The following is a 23,314-nucleotide window of genomic DNA, read 5'->3' on the forward strand; positions in this document are numbered from 1 at the left end:
GCTCACTTTGTAGACCAGGCTGGCCTCGAACTCAGAAATCCGCCTGCCTCTGCCTCCCGAGTGCTGGGATTAAAGGCGTGCGCCACCACGCCCGGCTCTAAAGTTGATTTTTTAATCCTTCCTTTGGTTTCCTAGAGAAGTCCTCCTAACCTGCTGCTGTCCTGCATCCATCCCACTCATTCTCTAGACCTACTGACTTACTCTCTCCTGTGACTTTGTTTTGTATTGAATGTCATGCATGGCCTGTGCACCTTATGTGTTAGTATGTTAGTCTTTGTTCATTATTCTGTGTGTGTGTGTGTGTGTGTGTGTGTGTGTGTGTGTGTGTACATGTACATATATGCCAAGGTATATGGGTGAGAAGGGAGGTCAGAGGACAGTTTGTGGGAGTCTGTTCTTTTCCACCAAGTGGGTCTTGAGGATCGAACTCAGATCATGAGGCTCGGCAGCAAATGACTTTATCCACTGAGCCATTTCAGTTTTACTCTCTGCAGACATTATTTCTTTGTTTGATGCTAACCAGTTTCTTTTCTCTACTTTACCTCTTTCTTAGAATCCTTTTAATTTATTTTACTATCTTTTGGTCTTTTATATAGAACAGTTTTCTTTGTAAAATTCCGGGTGCTTATTGATTGTTTCATCTACATTTAAGAGAGTGATGACACCTGATCAGAATTTCTCTAGTTTTTACTGCATGCATTTCTTTGATCGATTTCTTTAGGGGGAAATGTGTAATTATTTGAGATACACCTGACTCCCTTCTTATATCTCCTCTCATACCAAATCGTAGCCCCCCTCCCTCTTTTTAACTCTGCATTTTCCATTTCTAAAACTGGTTTATTCTAATTTGTTTTTTCATCTGTGGCTTCTTCTTCTTCATCTTACCCCTCCTCTCTTTTAAAGATAATGGATAGGATATAATCCTTTTTTTTTCCAGAATTAATTGTTCTAAATGGATGAATAAAATTAATTTTGACTGTATTTTTTACCTGCTCTAAATAAACATTCTCTGTCTCAAGTCTACTAGTTAATGACTTAGCAGGATCTCAGTGTCTTATTGTCACTATCATGTACTCATCACAAACACCAAGTTAAACATTGTTACTAGGACTATTAAAGTAGACTTCTAATATGCTGCATATAGCAGATACTTTTTAATTAAAAGACAGTTGCTTCTTTTAAAAATTAGATAATTTAAAAATGGCAGAACTCTTTATGGAATGTGAAGAAGAGGAGCTAGAACCATGGCAGAAGAAAGTGAAAGAAGTTGAAGAGGATGACGATGATGAGCCCATCTTTGTCGCAGAGATAGCAAGTTCAAAGCCAGCTATTTCAAGTAAGCATTTACTTTGAATGTAGGCAGTTTGAAAAGGTTTATTTTTAGGGTTGTTTTGAAAAATGTCCTTATTCCACCATAAGAATTTGGGAAAAAAAATACTTGCTTGAAAGTCAGCGTTGACCCTGAGTGGAGTTTGAGAAGGGATAGAAGCAAAATACCAGCAGACCCAACAGGGAAATGTCCATGGTTGGCATTGGAGGTCTTCTGAGAGTAGGAATTATGATTTTAGTGAAAAACCAGGTTATCTGATTTTATTTCCTTTTTTCCTCTCTTAAACCTAGAATTGTTTAAATTTAGAATGCTTAGTTTTAAATTTTGGGATATACTAAAAAAAAAAAAAAGAAAATCTGTTAGATGAAATCTCATGTCCAGGCTCCATTGTAATGTCATCTACACAGGACTACAAAATGCATAGTGATAGTGGGTCATAACCTGACCACAGCTGTCTTTCAGCAGCTAGTTAATTTGTGATACAGAGAGGTGTTACCGCTAGCCATTGTATTTTTACTACGTTGTTAACAGTTAGCACACTCATATCTCAGAATTTTTAGTAGAATAGTCTTTGGATGATTAGCTTTCAGTTAGAGTGCTTGGACTAAACAGTGGTACAGTGTTAAAGTAAGAAAACTGATGGACCACAGTAAACTGTCTACTCAAAAATATTTCAGTTGGAGCCAGGTGTGGGGAGCACACTTACTTATAATACTAAGGAGACACTGGGGAGACAGAGGCAGGTGGATTTCAGTGGGTCCCAGGCCAGCCTAGGCTATATGGTAAGATCTGGTCTCAATGGAAAAAAATATATAGTCTTCAAATCTCAAAGATAAAAATAATCTTTCTCATTTTAATTGCATGTTTGTTTTAAGCTAGAAGAATTTGTCAAAGAATGTTAATGTGTTCAGCATATTAGTATTTCTTATTTATTTACCTTGGTTAACTGGAGAGAGTACTATGACATTTTCTGATTGCCTTCTTGCTTTTCTTGTCTGTAGGATTGGAATGGCATTTATATATAGTTTTATTATAGAGAGAACAATTTAACCAAGTGAAATGTCAGTATTATCTTCTGTGATAGATAGGTAGCTTCCCATGGCACGTTAAGTGGTATGTTGTTTGGATTATAAAATGAGTTTAGTATGATAGTGTGTATATTGCTAATACCAGAATGTTCTGATTTCTTATTTCCTGGATATTGATTACCTGACATTTGAATGTTATTACAAAATTATTTAAAATCTCTTGTTGTAAATATGACAAGATTCAAGTTGAATTTATAGGATTATAGATGACTCTTAATTGTACTCAATTATAACAATCTACATTTGTTTTTAAATTATTCTGTAAGAGTTTGACCCCAGATGTTTTCCTGAATTGTGAAGATGAAAAATTGAAATAATTGTGTTATTTTATTATGTGGAAGCCACAGGAATTTCAACATAGGATATGTGAATTAAATGTTTAAGAACTCATCTCTTATAGATCACAACTACTAAAATAGTATACCAATAGTTATTTGATAGCTTGAATATTAATTTTGGTTTTCTGAGTGAAAATAATATCAAGTTTAAATGTTTTTTTAAACCTGATGTACTTGATTTTTAAGCACTGCATCAACATCACAGAAAAATTTTAACTATTTTAAAAATATGTATATAGTTAGGTGTATATGTATTTGCCTGCACATGTGTATCCAGTTAGTACCTAAGGCCCATAGAGGCCAGAAGACGGTATTGTATCCCCTGAAAACCACTTTACAGGTGGTCGTGAGATATTATGTGAGTGCTAGGAATTGAACTGTGTCCTCTGTGAGAACAGCCAATAACGCTTAACTACTGAGGCATCTCTTTGGCTCTGAAAAATAACCATTATGTGTACCTTTATGCAATTATTTAGTGGCATCTAGTTATTTTCTACTATGAAGGAAAATGAATTTTTTGTATATGAATTTCAGTGCATCTTTTAACTTTTTCTGAATAAGCAAATTTAAGCAAATCCCTTTTTTAATTTTTTTTTGTTTTTTTCGAGACAGGATTTCTCTGTAGCCCCAGCTGTCCTGGAACTCACTTTGTAGACCAGGCTGGCCTCGAACTCAGAAATCCGCCTGCCTCTGCCTCCCAAGTGCTGGGATTAAAGGCATGCGCCACCACGCCCAGCTGCAAATCTTTATTCTTTCAGATTTTAGTTTGATTACTGAGTAAGCTAGATGTTAAAAACTTTGCATATTCATATGTATATAAGAGTAAGAACTTCAAACCAATCCTTCAAAGTCATGCCTATCTTGACTTCTGATGTGATATATCAAAATCCCCTTAATGTGTAAGATAATCAGGTAAACCTTAGATTCAATTTAGTCTATAACTTCTAGTAATTACCCTTTTGGAACAGAGGTAACGATATAATCCATTGGAGATTCTCCTTTGTACAACTTTAGGGCTTTTAGAGCTATAGAATAGAATATGGAGGCTGGGTCACGGTTTAATTTTAAGTCAGAACCCAAATATATACATACAGTTCTTTCCCCATACCGAGGAAGGTGTAAACTTCAACTCCATGCAACCATATTTAAATATGTTTTTAGAAGATTTTTATTTGAAGAAGGTTTTGCTTATATGCACTTGGGTTTATCAATATACTTCTGACTTTTGGACATTTAGTTACAATGAGAAATATTGTGCTTATTCTATAAAACAGTTAATGTTAATAAACTGTTTTCACATTCGTGATAACATTCCTTTTAATATGTTCAGTTTATAAATTTTAATATCTCAGTATATATTGCATTCAAACAAATTTAAAGTATCATTATTTTTTTAGATATTTTGAACAGAGTTAACCCCAGCTCTCATTCAAGAGGAATAAAGAATGGTATACTTAATCGAGGTACAATATTGCTATATTACTTGAATTGTAAACTAAAATATTTTGAAAAAGTTGATTATATAGAAATGCATTCAATATGTTGTGTAATTTTAAAATACAGGTTTTACTGCTTCATTCAAGCCTACAAGTCAACGCTGCCTGAATTCAGCATCAAATCCTGTGGCTGCCTTGCCAGTAAATTTTCATCCTGAATCTAGATCTTCAGATAGCTCTGTTATTGTTCAGCCATTTTCTAAACCTGTAAGTGTTTTTGAAACTACATAGTCAGCTCAGGGAATTTAACGATACTCAATTAAAATTCTACATTATCAACAAGTAGTTATCTAGTTATCAGAAAAGGTTACCCTCTGTATGATAGCTTAATTAGTACCCCACCCTTCAGTAAGTTGGGGAATATGCTTAAACTGATTAGGTATAGCTTTGAAAACTAAGGCTATCAAAATGTCAATAGAAGAATTGTAATGAGTATCACATGATAGCAAAATATTTATACTTTCAAACTGGGCCAGGTATTTTTAATTTGGAAATTATTAAGAAGCTTTGATAGTAGTGTTTTATTCTGAGAAATGTACCTTCACACTTTTTAAAAATCCTTAGTGAAAAGTAATGTTGGTAATAATTATAATTTATTAAGCTAGTAATAGACATAAATATTTGTGCTAAATGTTCTACATAAATGAATCTCATTTAGTTTTTAAATATACCTAGAATGTAGGCATTGCTACTTCTTCCATTTCATAGTTGAGTAAATACTGAGGTTACAGGGATTCATTCACTCAGATCGATAGCTAGGTGGGTCTCGGATCTCAATGTAGGCTAATCCATAGTTTATATACTGCCCCAGCTCAGCATTCTCAGGGTAGTGTGTTTGGGATTCAACACCATTGTGAAAATAATTGAAAACACTTTCTTTTTCACTGGCCTTTGCATTGATAACATAAAACAATGCTGAAAAGGCAGCTGCTGGCTTTCTGTGAGTCAAGACAAGCACTCATCTGTACCAGAGTTTCAAGTAGCCACTCAGGTGTGCACTCCCAATGAAATACTCCAGTTATAGGCACTTCCTCAATGACATTTTGCAATGTATTAAACATAAACTTCCATTAATGTTATTTTGTTAACTGTACCCTTGACTATGTGTCTTCTTATATGTTCTGTGTTGAAATAGGTAGTGTACGTAAAGCACTTCTGTGTCTTAAATATCTTGATTGTGTTTAGGAAAAGCATGATTGGCAAGCAGAAATATACCTATTGCATTTTAATTGAACACATTTATGCTTGAAATATAATGGCTGATAAGCTGTGGTTTATTATTTTTTCTAATTATTGCCAAAAATTATGTGATTTAAAGCAATATACATTAAGTATCCTCAAGTCTTATAATTTCTGTTGGTAGGAGGCAGATCATAGATTAACTAGATCCTCTGTTTTAGGGTCTGATAGGATCACCATTTAAGATGTGATCCTCAAAGCAGTTTCGTCTAAAGCATCATTAGGAAATATCTCCCAAGTCCAGGTAGTTGTTGGTACCTTTAGTTCCCTAAGGGTCAGACTGAGTCTCTTTATCCTTTTGGCTTTTGACTTAATTCCTTGCCAGTTGGGTCTTCCCAAAATGGCTGCTTGCCTCCTGAAAGTAAGGAGAGTTTTTTCTTTTTTCCCCCTTCTTTAAGATAGAGTTTGTCGGGGCTGGTGAGATGGCTCAGTGGGTAAGAGCACCCGACTGCTCTTCCAAAGGTCCAGAGTTCAAATCCCAGCAACCACATGGTGGCTCACAACCATCCGTAATGAGATCTGGCGCCCTCTTCTGGAGTGTCTGAAGTCAGCTACAGTGTACTTACATATAATAAATAAATAAATCTTTAAAAAAAAAAAAAAAAGATAGAGTTTGTCTATGTAGCCCTGGCTGCCCTGGAACTCACTCTGTAGCCAAGCTGGCTTCAAACTCAAATCTGCCTGCCTCTGCCTCTCACGTGCTAGGATTAAAGGTGTGTGCCTCCATGCCTGGCTAAGGGAGAGTTCTTATTAGTCTCTTTTTGGGGTGGGGTGGGGTAGTGGTGGTTCAAGACAGAGTTTCTCTGTAACAGCCTTGGCTGTCCTGGAACTTGATTTGTAGACCAGCCTCACCTTGAACTCATCAGTTTCTCTGGCACTGCCTCCCCAGTGCTAGGATTAAAGGTGTGTACCACCAAGACAGGCTTGATTTTATTACTTTCAGGAAACAATAATGTTCATAAAATGATGTTATATACCTTGCCACCTTTACCATGTTATGTTGTTAAAAATCAATTCAGCTGTCAGCCACATTAAAAGGAAGGGAATCACATAGGGTATGAATATTAGAAGATGGTATCATAGAATTCACTTTAGAATGCTATTATTCAGTCCTCAAATTTGGTACAGATTTCCTCAAAATTGAACAAAGTACACCTGCCCCTTTATCACTTAATGGAAAACAGCTGATAGTAGTGTTCTTTTTTACCAATGATGAAATTTGATCTACCAAGCAAAAATCAAGATTTGGAAAGCTTTAATCTGCCATTTTGATCTTGGTTGCTTCATAATATTTCAAGACTTCATTGAATGGTAGTATAAATGAATTTTTGATGATATATTATTAATTTTTTCAATATTTGAGATAGTTCAGTGAAACCAGTAGTTTGCAAATAGCCAAAGTATATGTTACTGAAATGTCTGTGAATAAATACTTAGTGTACTGTGGGCTAATGATTTCAATGGGACAGGCTACCAAAAGTTCAGATGAAAAGTTTTAGATTTCATAGGGATACACCTTTAAAGAAAGTACTGGCTTCTGCGTTTTGATAAGATCAGAGTAGTATATCCACAGTGACTCATACTGCTAAGTCATGAGTCCTTATTCTCTTTTGAGAATTTAGTTAATTTGTTAGAGAAAAGAGCTTGCCTAGTACACACAGATTTCTGGATTCAGGCACATACAGCTAATCCTAACACTTGGTGATATAGAAGCAGGAGGATCAGGTGTTAGGGCAATATATATTATCCTTGGCCACATGGTGAGTTTGAGGCTAACTTGGGATACTTAAGACCCTGGCTCCCAAAATTAAAATAAAAATTGCAAAGATATAAAATAAAACTACTTTCATGCTGATCCATAGTGGATTTAATATAATTTAAAATAAAGTAATATTTAATATTTTCTGCTTCATTTTCTAATTTGGTAAATTACGACAGGAAAACAGCAACCAATGTAAAAAGTGGTTTGGGGTTTAGTCATTTTTAAATGTGTAAAATCATCTTGAAGCTGGAAAGTTAGGTTAGCACTGATTTAGTGAATAGTAAACTTCCTTAAACTAGTTTATTTTATTTCTGTGACCATAAAAATGTCTCAATTAATGATTTGTAATTCTGAAACTTTGTTGGAAAAGAGCAATGTGCCAGTTGGGTTGTATGGGAGCTTAGGAATTATATATTTAAATCTCACTTACCTGTGTGGTCAAAGCTAAAATCACAGACTTTTAATCTGGAAGAAATTATCTTATTTAAGAGGATTTCTCTCTGAATGTTGAAGGTTACTGGTTTTAATAAAGTATCACTTTAATTAGTTTTAGTTTAATGCTTTATGTTATGTTTTGTGTTTAATATTTTATGGAATATCTTTGTATCTCAACACATTTTTCAGGCAGGGATTGAATATATCTCGTTAATATCATTGATTAAGTTAATATATGGGTAATGAGCATGAATTTATTTAGACTTGGATTATAGTTTCAGCACCATCAGTAATAAAAGATGCTGTATTGATAGCCTTCCTCAACCACCTAACCTTAGCCTACCAATTCATACAACTGGAAGAAGTATTGTCTTTATTAATACCACTGTGATAACGATTTGACACTCATTTACTGTGGAGAGCAAGTAAATTTACTATATGCAATATAGCTGTTTTAGTTTGAAAGATGAATGACTTGAAGCTCAAAAGTGACTTGCCCCAGGTTAAATGGTTAAATAAATGTAGGTCATCCTAATTCTGTTATAGTGTCTACTTTACTCTTACTGTTGCATTTAACAAACAGTTCTCAGGTAGTTCATTTTTAAATTATTTTGAACTTGCATAAGACATCAAAAATTCTGTATTTGCAAAGCTAGTTACTTGGTGACTACTGCGTTGCCTTTATGGTACTCTGGGTTAGTTTAAGTTGCCTTTGGAGACATGTTTAACAGGGTTAGCTTTATTATAGTTCTGTTAAAGAGCTTTTTTTTTTTTTTTTTTTTTTTATTAATTGGACACTGCTTCACTAAATAGCCTTTGAGGAACATGTCCTACTTTTCATAAACTTTATAGTAATGGTTATATGATAGCTTGTGGGTTTAGCTCTTTATTAATGAAAATACAGGATTTAATTTTTGGCTGTTATCAATAATTCTCCATTAAACTTTCTTTACCATAAATTCTTGAAAGTAGAATAAAGGATCTTTTAGATTTTGGTAGCTACTGGTAAAGTTTTTATTCAAAATCACACCAATATATAACGTAGAGTTTGCCAATAGTGAACGTTATCCTTCTTTTTTAATCTTATTATTATTTTTTTTTTTTGAATTTTGGTTGTAGACATGTCTAATTTGTATGACATTTTTTATGGAAACAGATATTCTCATATCATACAGAGCATTGGAGTTTTTGTTGGTTTCCTCACAAAAAATTGCCTTACGCCAGCAGTTCTTATGTATATGAGTACACTGTAGCTGTCTTCAGACACACCAGAAGAAGGCATCAGATCCCATTACAGATGGCTGTGAGCCACTATGTGGTTGCTGGGAACCGAACTCAGAACCTCTGGAAGAGCAGTCGGTGCTCTTAACCACTGAGCCATCTCTCCAGCCCTTTTTTAATCTTATTAAAAGTAGTATTAGTCTTATAGAAAACAGAGTTCTGATATTTCCCACCTAGCTTGCCTCATGTTAACCATCTTACCTCTTATATAACAAACAGTGTTAACCAGACTTTAGATTTATCATTAGAATTTGAACAGTTTTTCTACTGATTTTCTTAGATCTTTTTTATGATTTAACCTTGCAGTTATTCTTAACTTCTTCATAGCTTTGCAGTTACACATATCTGTCGTTTATGATTCTAGCAATTAAACATTGTGAGTAAATTAATTTGTAGTAGACATCATTTTTAAACAATGCCTGTTTAATTGTTAAATATTTTTCTTTGTATCTTTGTGTCCACTAAGTTGAAAAAAGGACATATCATTCATGTCTTAGATAGGGTTGCTCAGGCGGACTTTGAGCTTGCTATGTAGTTAAGGAAGATCTTTCTGTTTCCATCTCCTGAGTGCTAGGATCATAGATGTGTACTACTGTGCCTGGCTTAATTTTTGTTTGTTTGTTTGTTTGTTTGTTTGTTTTAATTTTTTGTTTTGGTTTAGCTTTTGGAGAAGAGGAGAGGATCAGTTTATTTTTAAGCACTGCTTAACTCAAAAACCCATGGATTATGCATTTTAACAGGCTGAAGGTTCAGAAATCACTCAGAGCTTAATTTGCACCGTGATTGTTGCTTATAAGTAATATTGGAGTTTATTTATGTGTGTGTTTATATTAGTATACTTGTTATATAGTGCTAGAACCCTTCAATTGTATTGTCCACTTCATAATGATACTGAATATGTAATATGTATACAGTTACATAAAAACTTACTGCTCTGTTCTTGACCACATTACAGTCCTACAGTCCATGTCATATTTTTCACTATGCTCTTGAGATCTTCGTGCTAGCTTGTCTAAAAATTTCTTTGAGCTATAGGTCTCCTGGAGCAAGCCTATTGACTGAGGTATTTTATCAACAGCTTCTATCCCAATCCCTTTCTGATTGGCACTGTTAGTACACTGCAAGGCCCAAGTTGCATTGTTTTTTGCCTTATGACAGTCCACATTCCTTAGCTTAGCATAGGTTTCTGTGGGACAATTAGAAAAGTCAAGAGTCCACTATTTTTCTTTTTGACTATATAGTTATAAAGTTCTCCAAAATAGATAGTTTGAAAATTCATTTTATATAAAAATACTCACTTTCAACATTTATTAGGATTTATTGTTTCACTATGTTTCTGTTGTGCAGTTTTTATTGATTTCTCTCACCTCTTGATGGTAATACTGCAATTTTAGAGCCTCTAAGCATGTGTTGGTTTTACAGCTATAAATTAAATTTGCATTTCTTGTACTTTTAAAACACTGTATTAAAATTTGCTATCCACATTAGGTGATCAGTTTTAGTTGGGCAAATAGGAACAAACAAGCTCTATTTGCTTGCTTTCAGTTTTGATAGATGATAATTTTGTCTAACTAGTAATTACTTTTGTGTTTTTAACTTGTTAATAATTAATTTAACCATCAAGCAATATTTATCTTAATAATACAGATATGCTGTTAAATTGCTCTCATACATGTGTGTAAAACAGTAAACTATGTCCAATAAATGTAATATTTCTTCAATTTTAACAGGGTTATGTAACAAATTCACCACGAGTTCTGTCTACTAACTCTTCAGAGTTACTGTTTGACTTGACCCAGGATACAGGATTATCGCATTACCAGGGCGGACCGACACTTTCGATTGCAGGTTTGTTTTGTTACTTTTTTCCTTAAAATTGTTAAAAGAAATAATGGGTAATCATACAGAATTAAGTTTCTGTTTTGAACTCCACATCTTTGTGTTAATGTATTTGTATATTTTAACATGGACTCCTGTTTTTTTGGTGAGGCAGTTTTACTTAAAATCTTCATTAAACCACCTTGTAGTCTTTTTCCTATGGAACCAACCTTTAAAATGCTTTAAAACATCAGTGAATTAGAGAGGTTATTAGATACTATAAACACTGTTAATAAATAATTCCTATGGCCACTCGTATAAAAAAAAGTGTATGGTTATAGTTGAATTCTTAATTAGATTAGTGTCTTTCTAGTTCAGTAAGTGATTTCAGTATATAGTGAAGTATGGTTTTATGGTGCTATAAAGTGGCCGTAATAAAGGACTTGTTAGATTAGTGACATGACTGAGCAGGCAAAGCCACTTGGTTCCAAGCATAGTGGCCTGAGTTCCAACCCTGGGACCCACATAGTGGAATGAAAGAACCAACTCCTAGAAAGTTATCCTCTGACATCCACATGTGTGTTGTGACATGTATAGATCTACCAAACCTCCCCCCCTTCCTGTCATAAATAAAGGATAATTTAAAGAAGTGGTTCTTGAATGTGGTGGTGTACACCTGTAATCTCAGCACTTGAGAGGCTGTAGCAGAAGGATTATTGTCAGTTTGATTTTAACTTGGAGTATGTAATAATTTCAAGGCCATTTTATGCTATGTAGTAGGACTGTGTCTCAAAACAGTCGAGTATCAGTGATTTAGACATAGTACAAAGTGATCTTTAGAGAATTAATACAATTAGTTCATATAAGTATTCTTCATTAATTTAAAGTATATTAACATACCATGGAGGAATTTTATCTTTGTGAAAATTCCTGGAAATTAAGGAAAGTTAATTTTTGAACACTAGCAATTTGAGTATATTCAGGTATTTTAACTAAAATGTACAAGAAAATTTGGAAATGTTTAGGTTGTTTACTAAATAAATGAGGCGTTTACCAAACTCTTCTGCATTTTTTTTTTCATTATAGGGCTTAAAGTGCTTTTCCATTTTAAAAATACCTTATTTGATAAACACTTCTCTGAATGTCACTTACATACATAGTTTACTAAAATGTTTACTAATATCTTGTTAATAAAATAGGTACAAGCGAAAAGAAACGGAGAAAAAATATTTGTATTAAATCTGGCATTAGGAAGCTCATAGCCTTTACTCATAGGAAAAGTCTGCAGTCTTGAAACTTCTGGGAAGAAAGAAACAATAAAGACTCCTATTCTCCCTCTCAGCTTTCTGCTACAGTGAGTGAAACTTCATTAAGTGGGATCACTAGGGAGTTGTAGGTCTGAACCTCTGCTCTTAAGAATGTTTAGTCTTTATCAGATCAACCGACCTCTTCATACTTTCGATTTTTTTTATATTATTAAGAGATGGGGCTATTAATTTTTTTGTGTGTGTAATTCATTCAGTTCTCCACTCCTGGAGTAAGGCACCTGAAGATATCATTTTGACTCTTTCTCTGGTTCACACAGGCCTTTTTTGATGTCCAAATAAGTTAAGTGAAATGTGAAAATACATGTATAAGGTTCAAAGGACTTGATAATAAATATCAGTGTCAGTCAGTGCTGTTCATTTAGTACCATGATTGACAGATTCCTGTCTATGGAGATGATGGGATTTTGATTTTTGACCTTGAAAGAAATTAGGATTTTTCCTGGCAGAGCTAGAACTGTTTGGAGATAGAGAATAGCATAAACCTAACAAAACAGATAAAGAGACAGAATTTAAAGTACATGCTCAGCCAGTTGAGATGACTCATTTCAGTAAAAGGATTTGCTTCCAAGTTTCACACCCCGAGTTTGATTCCTGGAGCCTACACAGTGGAAGGAGAGAACAGAGTCTCACAAGTAGTTCTCTGAGTTCCACTCCAATACCATGCGTTTTGCATACTCATATGTACACAGATAAGTAAATAAATGTAAAAAAGATTGCAAAGAATGCAGAGTGATTTTATTTAATGTTGAGATTTCTCATGTTAAATTCTGACATAAAAGAAGTCTATTTTTACCATCTAGTCTATTTTATAATTGGTTGCTTAATTCAAAATGCTATCACCCTTTCATTTTCCAAGTAACATAAACATGTGTTAATGAGATTGCACTACCAGAGATCTTTTTCATGTACCTGCATTGTATCTGTCTCTGATCAAATGTTTTGAAAACAAGGAAAAATCATTACTTTGTCTTTAAAGATGAAATAGTGAATTAGTATAATCTTATTTTCTTGGCAAAACAAATAATAGGCAAATCTATTGGAATAATTTTTACCCTTTAAAGCAAGTGAAAGTATAAAATGTTTTGTTATTTATGATAATTGTTATTTATTATTCTTTTCTGTGTATCATATTTTAAGGTACTTTTGAATACATTGTTTGACCTTAAAGTAACTGTAAAATAAAGTATCATAACTTTACAGAAATAGAAACTGAAACTCAAAATAAATAAAAATACATAAGCAGAGCCCGATAGAGTCTGGCTTCTAACGCAGGCTATCTTCTTTAAATGCCTAGGATCTCTCTAATACTGCTTTTACATCTGGTGTATAGATGGGTCTATTTAATGTGTAGTTTGCAAATCCTTTGTACAAAGTACATTATGTGTTATTTTTTAAAAAGACTTTGTTTGCTCTAGTTATTGTCTAATTGTCCCTTTTTTTAAGCCTTTTTTTTTTTTTTTTAGATTTAATTATTATATCTAAGTACTGTAGCTGTCTTCAGATGCACCAGAAGAGGGCGTGAGATCTCATTACGGATGGTTGTGAGCCACCATGTGGTTGCTGGGATTTGAACTCAGGACTTTTGGAAGAGTAGTCGGGGCTCTTAACCGCTGAGCCATCTCTCCAGCCCCCTAATTGTCCCTTTTTCTATTGCTGATACTCTTAAGGCTTAATCCTTTAGCTTTATGGTGATTTTTCAAAAGGAAAATTATTTTTATAAACAAAGACTTATGCAGTCTAATAACTCAAATGCAAGTGTTTGTCAGACATCCCTTAATATATTCCAATAAAACAGTACACAACTCCCTTTTATATGCCCTTTCATTTGAGTGAGTAAAATCCAGGAATAGGAGTTTCTACTCGGTACATAGCAATAAGTGTGTAGTGTCACAAGCTTTGAAGAGATCACATTGTTAAGTGGGAAAGGACTGACATCACATTGGGCATTTTAAGTAATTTTATCCAGCCGTAGTGATACACACCTTTAATCCCAGCATTCAAATGGTAGAGAAGCAGGCAGATCTCTGGAGTTCATGGCCAGCCTGGTCTACAGAGTGAGTTCCAGGACATTCAGAGCTGCACTGAGAAACTTTGTCTTGAAGGGGAAAAAAGAAATGTAAAGGATTTATAAGTGTTTGGAACAAATTATTGTGCACGTGTGCATATATGTGTTAAAACTAGAATATACTTAAGCATCTGAAGATAATTGGTTTTAGGAACTTCAGAATATCTTCAATTTTGATTTTTTTTTTCAGGCCACACTGAGAATTTCTTACATAGAAAGATTATTTCACAAATTGATTAAATAAATGCAGTCCCTAATAGTGTTTAAGCTATTTCTTTATACTCTCTAAATTTTTAACTTTTAGTTCCTTAGTTTTGTTTCAGACAGGGTCTTACTATGTAGCTTTTGCCTTGCTGGCTTGGAACTGGTTAGATAGACCAGGTTGGCCTCAGATTCACAGATCTTTCTGCCTGTCTCTGCCTCATAAACACTGGGACTAATGGTGTGTGCCACCACGCCCAGCAATGATTTCTATCATTGACATAGCATAGTTCAATTATGTCATATATTTTAGTTCCCACATATTAGACTTAACTGTTTATGAGTAGTATTTTTATAATATTTTAAAATCTTCCCCCCACTGTTTAAATCATTTTAGGTTTGAATGAAACTTCATTTTTATCAAAACGTCCTTCTGGTTCTGACATAAGCAGTGTTAACCCTAAAAAGCCTAAACCCAGTGAAAATATTTCCGGAACAGATGCCTCTTCTGTAATCTCTTCAGAAAAGTCTCCATCAGTGATATCTCTCCAAGTGGTGCCATCGCAAGGTAAAAACACTAGCCTACAAAAAAAGAAAGTCTATAGTATTTAAAGATAAGTTTTACAAATGGTTACAAATTAAGAAACTAATAGTGGTTATTTAAGTTAAAAAGTGCTAAATTTGGAGGCTGGAGAAATGGATTATTGGCTAAGAACACTTAAAAAACTTTTTCAGAGAACCTGTGTTTGATTCCCAGCACCCACAGAGAGTGGCTCTCAACCAGCAGCTAAGTCCAGCTCAGGGGACCTGACATTCTCCTCTGGCACCCATGGGCACCAATACAAATGTTATATTTTGCATACACATGTGTGCACCTAGTAATAATTAAAAACAATTTGTAAAAAGCAATAAGCAAAAAACCCTGAAAATGATGCATTTTATTTCATAGTTGATCTGAATTTATTTTAGGAGTGAATTGTTCATCAAGTCAGTCTAAAAATGGAACAACTTTTCCAAGAGCATGTCCCAAGTGTGATATTCACTTCAATCTTTTGGATCCTCTAAAAAATCACATGACGGTAAATCTTTTCCAAAATCTAATTTTGAAAGTTTGGAAATCCTTAAAAATATGAATGACTGATATATAGTAAATAAGTAATTTAGGAATGAAATCTTCTCATACTAGGTATACCCATAGAGCTTAGGTAAAAATTTATATTCAAAATCACTCTACATGATAGTAAAATTCCTTAGTTCATATATTTATAATATATGTTTATTGTATTCTGATTTTAAACACAATATTGATTAAATTATATTCCTATTTGTAAAACCTTTTAGTGTGAATTCAATCTTTTTATAACTTAAAATTCTATAGTTTATATATGCAAATATGTATTCCACATTAGATAATGAAAATAAATCATACACATTGTCAGTATTCAGACATTAACTTCAAATGTTCATGCTTTTCATGTAAAATAATTGTTTTGGTAAATCCAGAATCGTTTGCATAAGCATACATTTGTGTAAAGTTTTTATTGAGGTAGGAAGCTTTTTGGTTTAGATTTGAAGAAAATTTCAAAGTATGTGTGAAGTACGAAGTTTAGGTAACACTTTTCTTCAAATATTAGCTTTTATTGTGGTTTGCTATGCCTTTATAGAAATGTTCTGTAATCTCCTTGTACCTACTACCAATGACAGGAAGGAGGCAGGGGAGATAAAATCCGCACTGCATATGGAGTACAAAAGGATTAAGAAGCAATGAGGTATTACAGGAAGAGTCCTTGCTGTTTCAGAAACTTACCATTTTTAATTCATCATTTTTAAAACAAATGAAAGCAGAATGAACTGACTGGCAGTTGATGGAGAAAGGTAGACATTTTTGTCAGTGATGCAGTTACTGGTCAAGTTGCCCATACTCCTATAAATAACCCTTCACTAGTAAAAGTAATCCTAATCAGACTTATTGAAAAAAAAATGGAGAAAGACAGCTGAAGACAGGAGGCAGACTTCCTGGGAGCAGGGAAGTAGGAACAGGGACAAGAGAGGGTAATGAGGGTTGTGTATCATCAAAATATATCATCTATGGGGGTGAAGATGGCATTGGGAAACCCATTCTTATGAAGAACTATAGACAAATAAGATAGAAAAACAACTTAAAAATTATAAGCACCTTTTTATTCAGAATTGCGTTTGATTTATAGTACTTCCAGCTCCCACAGTGTAGCATTAAGGACTGAACTCTATGCTTTGGTCATACAGGAAAATTATCTTGTACAGCTGATTTCACTTTCTTTGTAATGTTTGATAAGACTTATGACACTTAATTTGTTTGATATTAGAGAGAGAGAAAAAAAAGAAGTGCATTAGTTATTCTTCCTCATCTTTTTGACTAAGTAATGTAATCGTGTGACTCAGAAGCCTACACAGGGACGCAACTGAGGAGGCTGGCCCGACTCATACCTGTCTGGTTTATAAGGTGGCTCTCAAAGAGAATAACTTCTTATTAGTTTGCTTTATATACTCTAGGTTTGTTTTATTGTTGTTGTGTGTATGTGTGTGTGTGTGTTTATAGATAAATGTGAATGTTCTTATTTTCCCTCTATTTCAAGTACAAATTGTATCATACTGTGTTATCTTCTTGGCCTAATTAACTATCTTTTCCTGTGGTAAAAACATCATAACCAAAGTGGTATAGAAAGGAAAGAAATGTTTTATGTCAGCTAACAGTCCATCATGAAGTAAAATCAGGGCAGGAACTCAAGGGAGGAACCTGGAGGCAGGAACTGAAGCAGAAACCATGAAAAGAAATGCTGCTTCCTGGTTTGCCTCCCATGGCTTGCTCAGCTGGCTTTTTAAAAAACACTAATCAAAACATTTCTGTACTTGAAGAAATTGGTGACCTCTGTCCTAAAAGGTTTTTAAAAATATTTTAAAAAGCATTATTTATGATTACTTTTATTGGAAATTATAAAGGTTATCATGTAACATTCAAATATTAGAATACTATAGCATTTCATAAAAGCAACATAATTCATATTTTATGAATGTATATATTTTGCTCTTCTATATATTCCTTGTTTCATAGTGGATATATACATCATCAAATCTAGAAAGGGTAAGTTCAAAGTCTTGGGGCAATTTTTCAGTCACAGAAAGGCAAATACTACATGATCTAAAAAAACATTATCTTAGAAGGTGAAGTAGTTTACTTGAGGCTAAGGAGGTTAAGGAAGATATGGAGAGGTTAATAGTTAGTACTGAATTATAGATAGGAGGTAGGTCCCTTATATTCTGTAAGAACACAACACTATAGGATGAATATAATCAAAAGAATACATTGTGTATCAAAAAGAGGAAAGGCTTTTTAAATGTACTAATAAAGGATAAAACTTAAGATAATGGGTATAATAATTACTGATTTTTGATCATTACCCAAGGTAAACATGAGTCACATCATGTTAAACTTCATTTCTATGAAAATGCAAATTCTCAGCTCCACTCCCCCAAAAGATTTAGGAGCCTGAGAGATAGTTAAGTGGCTAAAGCACTTGATTTCTCTTTCAGAAGACCTGGATCTTGTTCCTGCCACTTACATGGCTGCTCATAGCTGTGTGTAACTCCAGTTCCAGGGGTAGCCTTACACTCTAATCTGGCCTCCAGGGAACTACACACATGTGCACATACATAAATATAGGCAACACACACACACATGAAATAAAAATACATTTTTTAATAAGAATTTAAATTACAGGAACTTAAACTAGATTAATAAGAATGAAGTATAGACTACAGACCACAATACTGAAATATTCACTAGGTACAAATGGCTATCTCATAAAAACAAGGGCGAAGTGAAGGATTGCAGAACAGACCTTAGAGCCAAAATGGTTATATGTCCCAACAAAGTTGTTCGGTTGATTTTGAGTCCTATGTAGTTGTGCCCTGTGTAGCTTATTATCTTCATATAAAACCTAATGTTAAACTTAGTCCTTGTTTCTCAAGTTGTACTTCTTGCATTTTGAATGTTTCAGGATATTTTGACTTTCCTCCAAAGCAGTCCCTTACTCCATTTACTGTACTTGGTTTTTATTGGCCATTTGTTCTTTATCTGTTTTTATTAAGGATCTAAATCTAAAATATTATTGAAGAGGTATTATGAACAAGGATTTTGTGCTACTTTTAAAATTCTGATCCTGTCTTTTTTGTGTATGAAAGAAAATAAAACAGCAATTAGTTGCTCATTTTGTTATGTATATAATTTATGAGCATCTTTGTGAAACCATTAACTTTTATAAGTAGTAAAGTAGAAACTTAAACCTTACTCTTCCGTGGGTCGTTTTATAGCTTCAGAAAAGAAGAATCACATACCAGAGTGGCTTCTCCTGAAAGCCAGATCTAACGTTTAGGGTATACCATCAATAGTGACCATTATTAATTGGAAGACTGAATTAAAGAATTTTTAAATTCCAATTTTCCTGAGACTTTTGTCACCCCGCCCCCCACCTTAGGAGGGTTTTAAATAAGGTTAGTACTTTGTTAATATAATAACCATTATTACACATACTTCATACATATATTTTAAGTAATTTCTTTCTTCTGGTCTCCCTCTTAACACTTTAATCCAGGGCCATTTGCTTGCTGGGCCAGTGTTCTACCTGAGTGATTGGGATTTCCACAGTGTAGTATAGTAGCTTATTCCACACAATGCCTCATTTCCTTAAAATTAAAAGTAGCATTATTTCTATTAGTCTTATAAAAGTCTTTAGAAATAGCTTGGTTTTTTTTTTTTTTTTTTTTAAATTTTGAATTCATAGATGTTACATGTACCTCAGGAAAAATCCAGAAATAAGGCTGGGCCTTTTATCCAGAGACTCAGGCAAAAGTCTGTGAGTTCAAGGGCAGATGGTCTACTTAGCAAATTGCAGGTCAGCTCTGTCTCCAAGAAAGAAAATACAGAAACATAAGTAACAAAGCCTTTTCTTACCTCTCTTCTTATATTTTATTTTCATTATTATTATTATTATTATTATTTTGGTTGTGGTTCTATTCTATCCAAGGGGTAAAGATCATCTTATTAGGATACTAAGATACTTACATTTTTTTTTTTTTCTTTTTTCTTTCCTTCAAGACAAGACTTCACTATGTAGCTATGGCTGACCTGGAACTTACTGTGTAGACCAGGCTGGCCTTAAACTCATAGGGATCCAAGTGCCTCCGCTCTCTGCCTCTGCATGCTGAGATTAAAGATGTGAGCCACTATTCTCAGCAAATACACTTAGTGGTGCAACCTCAACTTGTAAATATAAGTTAGTTCCTCTCTTGTGAATCAGTTTTATTCAGTATTTTTCCTACTTCATAGATATATTTTAAATGTGGTTTTGTTGTTGTTGTTGTTTGGTTGGTTGTTTTTATGTTTTTGCATTTGTGGATTTAGAAATTGAAAAGATAATTCTGGCGATCAGTTCCTTTCAAAAGTATTTGAATCTCCAGAACCCATATTTTAAAAGGTCCATGTGGTGGTTCATGCCTGTTGATCCAAGCTAGCTGGATGGTTCTTGAGGAATGGCACTAAGGCTCATTCTCTTCTAATGTTGTTGTCCAGACATGGTAAATAACTTTTTGGGGTTGACTAAATCATGTCATCTGGCCTCCATATACGTATACATGTACATGTACATGTGCTCATACCCATACATGCACACCTGCATTTACATGAATGTGCATATGCATGTGTACGAGCACATACACAGTAACACACACAATGGAAAGATAAGAGCTGACAGTGAAATGAAGTAGCAATACTATAACCTTGCAGAAGATGATGTAGATCCCAGGCTGAGCTCCTCACATTGTACTGAGTGTTTCATGAATGACAATGATCCAAAGAATCACATGTGGAAGAAGAGGAAGTGGATGTTATAATCATAGCATGGGATAATTGTGTTCCATTACAAATGCTGATTTAGCACACTAAAGCGTTTATGTTATGAAAGAATTTCCTATGTTTCTTGTTTTAAGCCTTCACTTGTAAAAATTGCAGTTTAGGTGGTCTGAAGCAGTGCTAGGAATTACCATTTAATGAATTATTACAGATTTTCTAATATAGGGTTTTTTTTAGGTTTGCCCTCAAAGAAAAACTCATTTAAAAAATCCTACAACTAAACATTATGTATAATAAATAAAATTAGCTATATCTTGATTTTAGAAGCTCGTATGGAAAGTTCCATATTGCAATCAGCTTTTGTGACTTTACTTTTATTACTGAGAAGTAATTGTCTTCTTCAAATATTTTTAGCATTCAGGATTCTACGATATACTAGTTGCATTTGTCTCCGTGTCCCAATCATTTTTTAGTTCTTTGAATCTAGAGCATGGCAGTTTAGCTGTGTAAAAATCTAGTTTTAACCAACTTAGGAAGTTTTCATATAACCTGATACATCAAAGCATGTAACATTCACCTCCTGTATTGTTGACATGGTAATGAAATGAATGATTTTTGGTTAAGATACAAATGACTATTAAACGTGTATCTAAGCAGGTAAATTGCATGGGAAAAGTTTAAATAGCCAAATTCTAGTCTTAAGGCTTTTTTCATCTCTTTTTAAATTTTTGTTTTGTTAAGATAATGTTTATGGGCTGGCGAGATGGCTCAGCTGTTAAAGGTGCTTGCCGCCAAACCTGACGACTTGAGTTCAATCCCTGGAACCCACGTGGTGGAAGGAAAGAGCCGACGTCCGCAGGTTGTCCTCTGACCTCCACAAGTGCACTATGGCATTCACACCCATACATAACACATACACTAAACAAATAAATAGTCTACTTTTTAAAAAATGTCTACTTTTCTAAACTTTTTAGAATATCCACCATAGGCTTTCACTATTCTTCCAGATATCTTATCAAGCATAGTTATACATGGTTTGGCCGTAGTTGAAAACATAATTGTTTTTGCTGTTATTTTGTAATAAATAAGCCTTTTTTTTTTTTTTCATTCTCTTTTAGTATTGTTGTCCAGACATGATAAATAACTTTTTGGGATTGACTAAAGCAGACAATTTAAATTCAGCAAATGAAGCTAAGACTCTTGAATCAGAGAAAGGAAAATTGATAATGTTAGTTAATGACTTCTATTACGGAAAACATGAAGGAGACGTCCTGGAAGAACAGAAGACTCATACAACCTTTAAGTGCTTCAGTTGCTTAAAAGTTCTCAAAAATAATATTAGGTATGTAAATATATTTATTTCAATGAAAGTGGGAATACCAGAGATGTAACCATTGTTGTCTTTATCATGCACTCTTGTCATTCTAGATGAGCAATTTCAGTGCTGTCTCCGTTGCTGTATTTCAGTCTCCTCTTTACGTCTGCTGCTTTGTCTTTCTTTCCTATGACTTAAGAAAGGACAGAGATTAATTTGGAACAAAATGAACTTATTTTATCTTTTGATAGTTATTTAGGAATTTAATTGTATATTTTTGATTTTCATATATCTGAATATAATAAATTTTCCCATACAAAAAGCCCTTCTCCAGAAGCTGGCAGGCTGACTTCTTCTTTATGATTACTAGTCGATGACCAGAGCTGCATTATACTTATCATGTTTAGAATCTCCGTTTTGTGGGAAATATATTCTTTATCAGTGATTAATTAATTCCAGGAGACTTGTATGTTTTCATTTTAAAGTAAAATTAGATATTTCATTCTCGATGGAATTTTAAAAATTGCCTATACAAATGTTTTAACTTTTAGATACTTTATAATCTTCTAGTGGCACATGTTATAAAAATATCACCTGTAAGGAGACTACTGGATGATGGTTTTTATTTATTATATAGCTTAGAATTTATATTTTATTAGACAAGACTTTCCTACCCTTCCTACTTTCAAACATTCATCACAAAACTGAAAGTTTGACCTTGCACGCTTGCCCCCTTGCTTCTCTCCGCCCCTCTTTACTTGTTTCACTGTTTGTCATTCTCCTTTAAACAATCTGAGTTTTATAAATTGATTAAGCTATTGATAAAAACTGATTATTTTTAAATGTATATTTCAAAATAAGTTACATGCATGAGTATACTTATTTTAGATAAGTTGTACTTTAGCAGTGGATGTGGGTCAAGTTTGGGGAGAGGGTGAGAATATATTTCAAACAGAAAACTTGATCTCCAAAAAGACAAATTAAAAGAAGGTATTATACACAAATACACATGTATATCTTTTACAGATACTAAAAAAAACTTTCCAAATTAGCATTTAGTAGACCAGCAGTTATCCTCTTGGGTCCCTGAGTTTACTCACTTCTGTCTCATTTGGCTGCTGCTAACATGATGCTCACAGGCTTCTTTGTGCATTCCAGAGCTCTTAAGCTACTTCACTCCTTCAAGAACTAATGCTCCCAGTATTTTGTGTTTTGGATGTAATACTGAAGCAGCATTGAAATAGACCTCCACCACCTAGTCCCATATTTTTTTTTTGAGTTTTTTTTTTTTTTAAATTAGGTATTTATTTCATTTACATTTCCAATGCTATCCCAAAAGTCCCCCACCACTCCCACTTCTTGGCCCTGGCGTCCCCCTGTACTGAGGCAGATAAAGTTTGCACGATCAGTGGGCCTCTCTTTCCACTGATGGCCGACTAGGCCATCTTCTGATACATATGCAGCTAGAGACATGAGCTCTGGTGGGTACTTGGTAGTTTATATTGTTGTTCCACCTATAGGGTTGCAGACCCCTTCAGCTCCTTGGGTACTTTCTCTAGCTCCTCCATTGGGGGCCCTCTGATCCATCCACTAGCTGACTGTGAGCATCCACTTATGTGTTTGCTAGGCCCTGGCGTAGTCTCACAAGAGACAGCTATATCAGGGTCCTTTCAGCAAAATCTTGCTAGTGTATGCAATGGTGTCAGCGTTTGGAGGCTGATTATGGGATGG

At 34.0% G+C, this 23,314-nt stretch overlaps 1 protein-coding gene across 5 annotated transcripts in view; it reads left to right on the plus strand.

Moving 5' to 3' along the window:
- Positions 1 to 23,314, plus strand: part of Znf280d (zinc finger protein 280D) — an 88,818-nt gene that overhangs the window by 23,213 nt on the left and 42,291 nt on the right. For 4 of the 5 annotated variants that reach the window (XM_021172781.2, XM_029481145.1, XM_029481146.1 and 1 more), the window contains exons 3-9: positions 1,190 to 1,336; positions 4,154 to 4,219; positions 4,320 to 4,459; positions 10,700 to 10,817; positions 14,779 to 14,949; positions 15,351 to 15,460; positions 21,387 to 21,610. In XM_021172781.2, coding sequence (XP_021028440.1) covers positions 1,201 to 1,336; positions 4,154 to 4,219; positions 4,320 to 4,459; positions 10,700 to 10,817; positions 14,779 to 14,949; positions 15,351 to 15,460; positions 21,387 to 21,610 — 965 coding nt within the window. In that variant the 5' untranslated portion in view covers positions 1,190 to 1,200. Of the gene's footprint in view, positions 1 to 1,169; positions 1,337 to 4,153; positions 4,220 to 4,319; positions 4,460 to 10,699; positions 10,818 to 14,778; positions 14,950 to 15,350; positions 15,461 to 21,386; positions 21,611 to 23,314 lie in introns of all 5 variants that reach the window. The other variant, XM_029481144.1, reaches the window with a different exon arrangement.

The sequence above is a fragment of the Mus caroli genome, chromosome 9 (genome assembly GCF_900094665.2).
Source record: "Mus caroli chromosome 9, CAROLI_EIJ_v1.1, whole genome shotgun sequence".
Classification (NCBI taxonomy): domain Eukaryota; kingdom Metazoa; phylum Chordata; class Mammalia; order Rodentia; family Muridae; genus Mus; species Mus caroli.